The 10,023-nt window shown below is 37.9% G+C and overlaps 2 protein-coding genes across 2 annotated transcripts; both read left to right on the forward strand.

Annotated features, from left to right (window-relative positions):
• Positions 1-566: 566 nt before the first annotated feature.
• Positions 567-8,320, forward strand: GCK72_008616 (uncharacterized protein; the record flags this gene model as incomplete). Its single annotated transcript, XM_053726921.1, has 7 exons — positions 567-887; positions 1,568-1,877; positions 2,610-2,671; positions 2,731-3,057; positions 4,171-4,659; positions 6,363-6,524; positions 8,189-8,320. 7 exons carry the CDS (start codon positions 567-569, stop codon positions 8,318-8,320), a joined length of 1,803 nt encoding a protein of 600 aa, XP_053586498.1.
• Positions 8,321-8,599: 279 nt separating this feature from the next.
• Positions 8,600-9,725, forward strand: GCK72_008617 (uncharacterized protein; the record flags this gene model as incomplete). The annotated part of the gene is made up of 4 exons (XM_003093931.2): positions 8,600-8,671; positions 8,739-8,806; positions 8,865-8,918; positions 9,629-9,725. 4 exons carry the CDS (start codon positions 8,600-8,602, stop codon positions 9,723-9,725), a joined length of 291 nt encoding a protein of 96 aa, XP_003093979.2.
• Between the last annotated feature and the right edge of the window lie 298 nt (positions 9,726-10,023).

A 10,023-nucleotide genomic window follows, 5' to 3' on the forward strand; every position in this document is an offset into this window, starting at 1 on the left:
TTTATTTAAAAAGTGGTATTTTAAAACAAAACTTCACCCGCGAATTCAATGAAACCGTGCCCTGATCTTGCAGAAGAAATGTTTATGATGAGTGGGCGTTTCCGTAGATCAGTGGCGGGAGTCTTGCGCGTCGGTAAAAAATGTCGGAACTTTTTTATTCCGATAATAGTTTTTAGTGATTTTTGTTTTTTACAAAGAAAAAATCACATTTCAAGTGATAAAATAGTAAAAATAAATGATTTTTCATCATTATATTCCAAAATTATCATAATTTTCCCATTTTTTCGTAACATATTCTAGTTTCCCCAAATGCAAGTAATACTGATGTTTTCGCAATTTTGTCTCAGTTTTCTGTTTTAAAAATCCAGTTGTAATAGAATTGTTTGCATTTTTTACTACAAACTGTATTTTTTTCAAAAAACGACACAAAAATCAACGTTTTTCCGTTAAAACTGGACTTACACTGCATAAAAGTTCCTAAAATCATTATTTCCTTGCCTTTTTTCTTTTTTTTTCAAAAAAAAAAACTCCTTAAAACTCTCTCATTTTTCTCATTTCCAGGTACTATGAAAAGGGTATTACCATCAGTTCTCTGGTCCCTCTTTCTACTCGTTACCGTAACCCATTCGCTGGAAAAAACGGCGCCAGATCTACTGGGAAAAGTGTGTGCATTCGGTGATTTCAATGCGGATCGCAACACGGATATACTCGTTTTCAACAATGGAAGTTTGACTATAAATTATCAAGAAACGAAGCTATTGGACGTGTTGGAAGCGTCGAAATTCACTCAAGGAACCTCGTTTGTCGTCGGAAAATCAGATTTGAATCCGGAATTGGTTGAATGTTCAGTTGGAGACTTTAATGGAGACTCTAGACTCGATGTCCTGGTGAGTTTTAACGAGAAAAGTGGTTTTTTGAGAGAAAAAATGTTGGAAAACTTGAGGTTTTGTTATGATTAGATGCAAAAGTTAACAAAAATTATAGATTTTCAGTAAAAATTTCTATTTTACCCAGTTTTTCTTTGAAAATAGATAATTTCTACTTTTTTCGGCTGTATGTTCAAGTTTTCTATTGAAAATTACACAAATGTGCTGAAAAATGACTTTTCACTGGAAAAAAAAGTTCAAAAACTATAATTTTTCATGTTTTCTCCTTCAAAATAAGGTTTTTACTCTGAAAATCTTGAATTATGTGTGAAAATTCACAGAATACGGCTGAGAGGCCGCTGTCTTGGGGGTTTTTTTTTGGCAATTCCAGTGTTAGAAATGACAAAAATGAGTTCTCAATTAAGAAAAACGGGAAATAATACCATTTTCAATATAAAATTTCAATTTTTAGTGATTTTATGCAAAAACTCATAAGATTTTTAAGAAAAACCCAATTTCCAGCAATTTTTCCAATAGAAAAGTGAAAAAAATCACCAAAATCTCACGAAAACCGTCAATTTTACCCTTTTTTGAACCCAGAAAACCAGAATTTCGGTTTCTAGACAATTTTCCCTCAAGTTTTAATATTTTTCACGTCAAAAACGGAATTTTCGTTCTAAATTCTCTCCCGCCATTTCCAGGTCTCAATCCGCGATGCCGACGGTCTCTACAACCACACCCTATGGACATCTGACGTCGAAAACGAGAAGGAAATCTTCCGCCCATTCCACGTGGATTTCCTCCAACAACACGCGATGGCAATCGACGTGACGAATGACGGATGGACTGATATTTTGGGTTTCTATCCGAATGGAACAATGTTTTGTTCACAAGTCGGAAAGCAGGGAACGGTTTATCCGATTGTTCACGGGTGTGATAACGAGTTCACCAGTTTCCCCGATTCACTGAACATTTTCCCAGGAATGCCACATTTATTCGTTGATTTGAATTGTAAGTTTAAAGTGGCCGAGTTTTGGTTTCCTAGGCCATCAAGAGATAGTAGTTGCTAGCCGCGCTCTATTGACAAGCATGGTACATTTTATATAGCCGGAATAGTATGCACATAAGTTCGAATATTAACCGTGGCGCAAAAAATGCCGTGACGCAAAAATTGTCAATCGCGGCTGCATTGGTAGCCTTGGCCTCATCGTGAAGTTGTATCCCAGTGAAAACCGTGATTGGTGACCTGGAAAACCGAAAATTGGGAAGTTATGCCATCAAACAGTGGCCTGGCTATATTTATCATTTAGACTCGACAGTTTCACCCATTCTAAACCCCGCCCCTTTCCCCCACAGTATCCCATAGAGGATGGCTGAAATCTCTAGGATCGAGATATTTGATCAGCAGCAGAAGGAGGACGATCGATCTACCAGTAATTGTTAATTGTATGTGGTTAATTGTAGCTAATTGATCCATTTGGCTGATTATCCCTGAGGAAATGTCCAATTGAAGACCTACTCAGGGACAAAATGACAGTAACCCCCGTCTCGTTTATAAGGGGATACCTTCTCATGCGACAGACATCTCACGGGTTACGCCATCCTCTATACTGGGAAAAGGGGCGGGCTTGAGATGGTCTGTTTCTTTAAGTCACTCTAGAGATATCAAGTGCGCTCTATTGACGCCGTGGGAACTAGGCGGGGCATATACAAATATTTCATTAATTTTCTTCTTTTTTTCAGCCGATCTCATCGCCGACATCATTTTCATGACAAAAGACACCGATGGATCGCTCGTGATGAATGTAAGTTAGCCTTCTAGAGAATCCCCGCCCCCACTTTTGCAACATTTTCCCATTTCCAGGTGTGGCAATTGACAAAAATCGGTTGGCAATACCGTGACTGGATCCCAAAAATCTCGGTGAACCAATACGCGAACCTCGCCGCGCCGATCGTCATGGACTTTGACTCGGACGGAGAAATGGACATTCTCGTTCCGATTTGTCAGGATTCGAGTTGCAATCGATTCGCCCAATTGGCCTCGTGGTCAAAGACGAAATCATGGGGAACAGTGACGATTGATATGCAGGATTATACGGTCAAACGGGAACCATTCTCTCTTGTTGTATTCCGTGTTGGAGAATTCTCTTTGGACAGTTTCCCCGATATTACTGCTATCATCCAGTCTAGGGTGAGGCATTTTTAGAGGGCATGGAGATAAGCCACGCCCATTTTAATTAACTTTCCAACAATAAAAAACACAGAATCCTGAATGCTCCGCCCACTTTTTTCAGCAATTCAGATTCTCATAAAGAACTAAGCTCCGCCCACTTTTTTACATTTTACAAGAGTACGAGAAATTTCGCGAAAAAATAAGCTCCGCCCACATTTCGACGATATTCCCGAGATTTGGGTTTTTCTGAGATCAAATCAGCTGGAAAGGGGCGGAGCCTATTTCAATCTTGTCTCACATTTTTTGATGCTTGATGGGCGGAGCTTGTAATCAGGTTCCTATGATTTTCTCACATAAAAGTGGGCGTGGTCGAATTGTGGGCGGAGTTGACTGCTATTTATTCTGAGCGTATACTTTTCCAAACAAAAAGGGGCGTGGCCAGGATTAGATAGGCCACGCCCATTTTAATGAACTTTCCAACAACAAAAAAAAACAGAATCCTGAATGATCCACCCATTTTTCAGCAATTTTTCAACAGGCTCCGCCCACTTTTTGCATTTCACAAGAGTACGAGAAATTTCGCGAAAAATGAAGCTCCGCCCACTTTTCGACTTTCTTTCCGAGATTGGAGTTTTCTGAAATCGAATCAGCTGGAAAGGGGCGGGGCTTATATTCAATTTTCTCCGTTTTTCGAACTAAAAAGGGGCGTGGCTTAATTGTGGGCGGAACCTATTTCAATCTTGTCTCACATTTTTTGATGCTTGATGGGCGGAGCTTGTATTCAGGTTCCAATGATTTTCACATAAAAGTGGGCGGAGTCATAATCAACTTTTTCTCAGAATATGGTCTATCAGGCTCCGCCCACTTTCAGGCTCCGCCCAACCTACTGTAGAGAGGAGCTAGGATATGGGCGGAGTCAAAATTTCACGCTTTTGAATTATTATTAATTCAAAATTTTCTGTGCAAGGAAGGCACGTCACGTCCATTTCTTGCGGCAGTGTTGAAATGAGAGTGGGCGTGTGGGCGGGGCGAGCTTTCCTTGCACAGAAAATGTTGAATTCATTATACGTTTCCAAACAAAAAGGGGGGCGGAGCTTAAAGATTCTAATCAATTTTGTCGAATAGTTTCAGGCAAACTCCCGTCCCATTGTGAAAGTGATAGAAAATGCGGAATGCAAGAATTGCGAAAAGAACGGAACTCGTCGATTCGAACTCCGGAAGTTAGAGTTCGTCCAACCAAGGAATATGTCACTTGGAGTCATTAAAATGGGAACTTTTTTTGATTTATTGGAAGATGGATCACTTGATTTGTTGGTTGAATACGAGTACGGTAATCAGACACGTTTCGGATTCATCTACTGTCCCGATAAGGGTGATACGACGTTTCTGAAAGTGCAAGTGTTCACCGGAGTGTGCAGTGACAACAGATGTAATCCAAAATCAAATGAAATCGGATCAAGTATCAGTATGACGGGAGCGTGTGCATCGTTCTCGATGACTGATGGATGGGGTGGAAGTACTCAGAGTGTCGCGTGTCAAGTACCTTCCTCTTCCCACAGATCACTCTATTTGCCATTTTTGTTGTACGGATTGGGAAGAAGTCCCAATTTTGTCGATGAGGTGCGGATTATTTGGGGTTTTTTGAAGTTTTGCCAATTTTTCAGATGGAAATTACACAAAAATTGTTATTCATTAGCTCGGCACCATTCTTACAACTGCGCTCTACCGAAACCCTCTTAAAAATGTCTCTTTTTCTCTGCGTCTCTCAATTTCGCACACAATTTTCTTCGGTTTCGGTAGAGCGCGGTTGTAAGGAGTGTGTTGTGCTAATAGAGAGAAAATTAAATTAAAACATGCAAAACAAAAATTCTAAGCAATTCAGAATACCATAGCATGAAAATCGCCATTTCGAGAATTTTCTTGCAAAAAAATTCGAAAAACCTGGTATTTTTTATAACAGAAATCAGTGAAAATTTTGAAAAATCTCATCTTTCACTTTTTCTCATAAAAATCCAAAATTTCAGCTGAAAATTGATGTTTTACAAGGTTAAGCCCGGATTTCAGACCTGAAAAGTCGAAATTTCATGAAAAAAAACTTCACAATTGTCAAGGTCTGGATAATTGGGGACAAAATTCTAACTTTAATATTTTAAAATTTTCGGAATTTTTTCCCAAAAAAGTCAAATTTTCAACTGTGATTAAGAATTAGAAGTAATTTTGAAAAGTCTCCAATGATAACTGTTTTTTTACCTACTATCTCGGCATAGTTGTTACCAGACTTGTCACGGGCCGGGCCGGGCCAAAATCAGGAAAAATCTCGGCCCGGCCCGGCCCGTAGCCCGGCCCGGCCCGCTCGGCCCGTTTTGAAACATTTTTTCAAAACATTTTTTGTTTTTCAACTTTTTTTTGGAAATTTTTGGAAATTTTTGGAAATTTTTTGAAAAAAGTATAGTTTTCGAATGAACATTTAAAATTGAATCAAAATGTGAATATGTATGATAATTTAAGCATTTTTACTCTTTTTTTTTCGAAAAATTTCAAAAAAAAATTGGTAAAAATGGGTACCCATTTTTGAATCCGGGCCGACCGGGCCGGGCCGGGCCAAGAGAAATTCCGGCCCGGCCCGGCCCGGTCAAGAAAAATCTCGGCCCGGGCCGGCCCGATAATGTTTTTGAGAATTTTCTTGCAAAAAAACTGGAATTTTTATTCAAAAATTCCCAAATTTCAGCTGAAAATAGATATTTTACGAGGTTTTTAGGCCGGATTTCAGGCGTGAAAAGTAGAATTTCCCTTGAAAATTTTTTATAAAAATCCATGAAAATTGCCATTTTGAGAAGTTTTTTGCAAAAACGTTCAAAAAAAGAGATTTTTTAAATTGAAATTGATGAAAATTTTGAAAATTCTCACCTTTTCATAATTTTTTTTCATTAAAAAATCCCAAATCTCAGCTGAAAATATATTTTTTACAAGGTTTTACCCGGATTTCAGGTTTCAAAAGTCGGATTTCCGTGGAAAAAAGTTAAAACTCTTCATTTTTCAATTTTTTAGGAGTTTTTTGGTCAAAAATCGGAGAAAATTCTAGAAAAAGACATTTTGAGACTAAAAATACCCATTTTCATTTTATAAATTCAGTTTGGTGATCCCTGGAATCTCTCGAGAGATTTCTCAATTTTTTCTCGAAATTTTTTTTTACATTTTTAAAAATTTTCATTCAAAATAGTCATAAATTCTTATATTCGTCTTTTTTTTTGCAAAAATTTCGAATTTTTGTACTGACTTGTGAGTCCCGGTCCGAAAGTCTCTAATTATCTCTATATTTCCAGCTCAACATCGCCATTCCAAAATACGCGGATCGTAAAGAGGACTGGAAGACAAGTCTGAAACAAATCGTTCCGAACTCTCGTATCATCGTCCTCCCCCCGTCAACAGAGTATCCACATTGGAGTAGTCGACTCTATGTTACACCATCTGCACTCATTGTTCAGGTATCGATTGATTTGTTGGCAGTGGTGGGCGCGAGTGAAGCTGAGCTTCACTCCAAAATCCACGGGGGGAGGAGAAATGTCTGCGTCTCTCGCTGTCGGCAATGGTGGGGCGCGCTCTCTCGCGCTCTCTTCTCCCCGCGCTGTGGCCTCTGCCGCCACGGGGAGAGTCACTTATTTCACTCCTCGCCCACCACTGTTTGTTGCATGCTTTTCCCTTTTACCCTGAAAATGGACATACGGATGAACAGCACTACAGAAAGACTGAAATTTATAAGAATCAGCTATTAGCACGGCACACTTCTTACAACTGCGCTCTACCGAAACGGAAGAAAATAGTGTGCGAAATTGAGAGGTTCAGAGAAAAATAGACATTTTTCAAGAGAATTTCGGTGGAGCGCAGTTGTAATAACTGTGACGTGCTAATAACTGGCAATCTGAAAACCTGGGGACATCCGGACATACTTACTCACAGACAGACCTGACAGTCTTGGGCATCCAGAACCTCAGAATCCTCGAGTAGAGACCAAGTTCAGGTAATCTGGACATCGAGACTGACAGGCAGTCCTGAATCTGTAATTCTGGACATCCGGACACACAGATTTACATACAGACAGAGCGCTGATTTGACAACAATCGAGACATCTGGATATCCAGACACACCGACAGACCAGATATGTCGAATTACGGAAATTTGGATTGGATCCCTGGATATCCGGACACACAGATCGACATAGATAATTTTTTTGTAAAACACGGAAATCTGGAGTTCCGAATACACAGATTTATAGATTGACAGATATTTCGATTTTCAAAAATCTGGAAATCTGAACATCGAGACTGACAGACAGACCTGAATTCGTGATTCTGGACATCCGGACAAACAGACAGACCAGATATGTCGAATTACGGAAATTTGGATCCCTGGACATCCGGACACTCAGAGCGAAATACAGCAAGTTTTTTTGTGAAATCCGGAAATCCGGATGTCCGGACAGATTCACAGACATTTCAAGTTTCGAAAAACTGGGATTTTGGACATCTGGACACACCAATTTTCAGCAAAAATAGTTTTTGATTTTTGGAATCCAAGAAATCCGGAGACAGATAGACGCCTATTTTTTAAATTACAGCAATTTCATATATTACTGGATATTCAGACACACAGACAGACGAGATGTGTCGAATTACAGAATTCTGAACACCTGGACACACAGACCGACATACAGAACGCTTTTTGTAAATCACGGAAATCTGATTCATAGATTCAAAGAGATTTCGACTTTCGAAAATCTGCATACTTGTCACGGGCCGGGCCAAAATCAGGAAAAATCTCGGCCCGTTTTGAAACATTTTTTGAAACATTTTTTAAAATTTGATGTTTTTTGGAAATTTTTTGAAAAAAAAAAGTTTTCGAATAAAAATTCAAAATTCAATAAAAAAGTAAATATGTATGATAATTTAAGCATTTTTACTCTAAATTTTCGAAAAATTTCAGAAAATTGTGTTACAAAATGAGTACACATTTTTGAATCCGGGCCGACGGGCCGGCACGATTTTTGACAAGTACGAAAATCTGGACATCCCGATCCACATACAGACAAATTTTTTGATAACCAAGACATCCGGACTTCCCACACGCACACAGAGACAGAATCTCCTTTCAGAGTCTCGCCGTGATCGCCCTTGTGTGTTGTATGCTCCTAATGGTCGTCGTATTTCTACACTATCGTGAGAAGAAAGAGGATCGATACGAACGACAGCAACAGTCGCATCGTTTCCATTTCGATGCCATGTAGATTTGGAAATTCCAGATTTTTATATATTGTATAGTGTCCCTATCATATCTTTTTTCAGCTTCTTTTTCACTGTTTTACGGGTCGAATTTCCCCCCCAATTTTTATGCATATTTGACTCCGCCCACTTTTGACCCCGCCCCCCTAGCTGTGATTTTTTTTTTCATCCAACCGAGTTTCAGCTTTAATTCTGATAGCATGCTTTCTCGCGTGGCCCCACCCCCTTTTTGTAAATTGTTGAAATAAAGTTATTTCGAATTTTTTTGTGAATTTAATATTCGAATGAAATTTAAATATTCTCTAATGGATATCGAACGACAAGAGGGCGGAGCCAGACGGGCATCGTTGAAATATGTGAGTTTTTAAAACTTTTTTATTTTTGAGAAAAAAATTGAATTTTTTTTAAATTATTGATTTTCAGGTGCCGACGAATACGATGAAAGAGCGAGTTCTGGAATTTTTGGATTATTATTTTGGGCCGATTAAATTGTGAGTTTCAGCATTTTTTTTTTTAATTTTTGGCTGAAATTATTTTCAAAAATTTCAGATATTTGTTCTCGTACCCGATGCCCAATGGGTTTTGGGATAATCGAAAGTGGAGGTGAGTAGGCTCCGCCCACTTTTTGGAATAAATGGGAAAATTCACAAAAGCACAGATTTTAAATCTTTTTTGATTCTAAAAATGATGTTTTGAACTGAAAATTCGATTTTTTATTTAAAAAGTTTTGAATTTTGGAATTTTTTCATGAAAATGTGCTGAATTAATGAGAAAAAATTCTCGGGCTGAATTAATGAGAAAAAATCGATTTTTTTGTCTTAAATTGAATAAAAAATCCAAGTTTTAGAGTCTAAATCTGATTTTTTACATTGAAATTTGAGTTTTTATTGGAAAAATCCATTTTCCCATTTCCAGTGATTTAATACACAATTTCTAATCGAAAACATTACAAAATCTAGTTAAAATATCATAAAATCTAGTTAAGTCCTAATTTTTGTGAATTTTTCCCCAAAAAAAACAGAAAAAGCAACGATTTTTCGGGTTTTTTCAGTGTAAAATTTAATTTTTATTTTAAAAGCATCCTTTGAAATCTCCCTGGAAACGAAGAAAAATCGCCCTGAAAACCGAAAAAATCTCCATGGAAACACCTAGAATTTTCTGACTAGAAAACTCTGAAAACTAGGCAAAAATCGGATAAAAATTAGAATTTTCACTCAAAATCACAGAAAAATTCCACGTGGCACCCCGACTTTTCACTAATCCACGTGTCTTTTTTTGCTTTTTCCCCATAAAAAATCAATATTTTATTGCAGAATGAAAGCGAGTGGAGTCCAAGTATTGCCACGTGTCGAAACGGAGCCAATCGTCGATCGACTCATTCATATTGTACAGAAACGGCCGGCACGTTGATTTAAATATTTTGAGTTTTCTTTTGAAGAAATAAATGCGACTTTTTCGAGATTTTTTTTTGAATTTTAATAATTTTTCGTGTGTTTTTATCGGTTTCTTGACTCCGATTTGATATTTTTAGTGATTTTTTTTAATGATTTCGATTTTTTTCGCAAAAATGTCAAAATTTCAACGATTTTCATGCATTATCCATGCTTAAAATCACCAGATTCCGCCAAATTGTTTTAATGAATCTACCATTTTCTTTTTCGTGGCGAGACCCACTTCAAGCATGCGCCTTTAATTGTCGATTTACGAG

The sequence above is a fragment of the Caenorhabditis remanei genome, chromosome III, assembly GCF_010183535.1.
Source record: "Caenorhabditis remanei strain PX506 chromosome III, whole genome shotgun sequence".
Classification (NCBI taxonomy): Eukaryota; Metazoa; Nematoda; class Chromadorea; order Rhabditida; family Rhabditidae; genus Caenorhabditis; species Caenorhabditis remanei.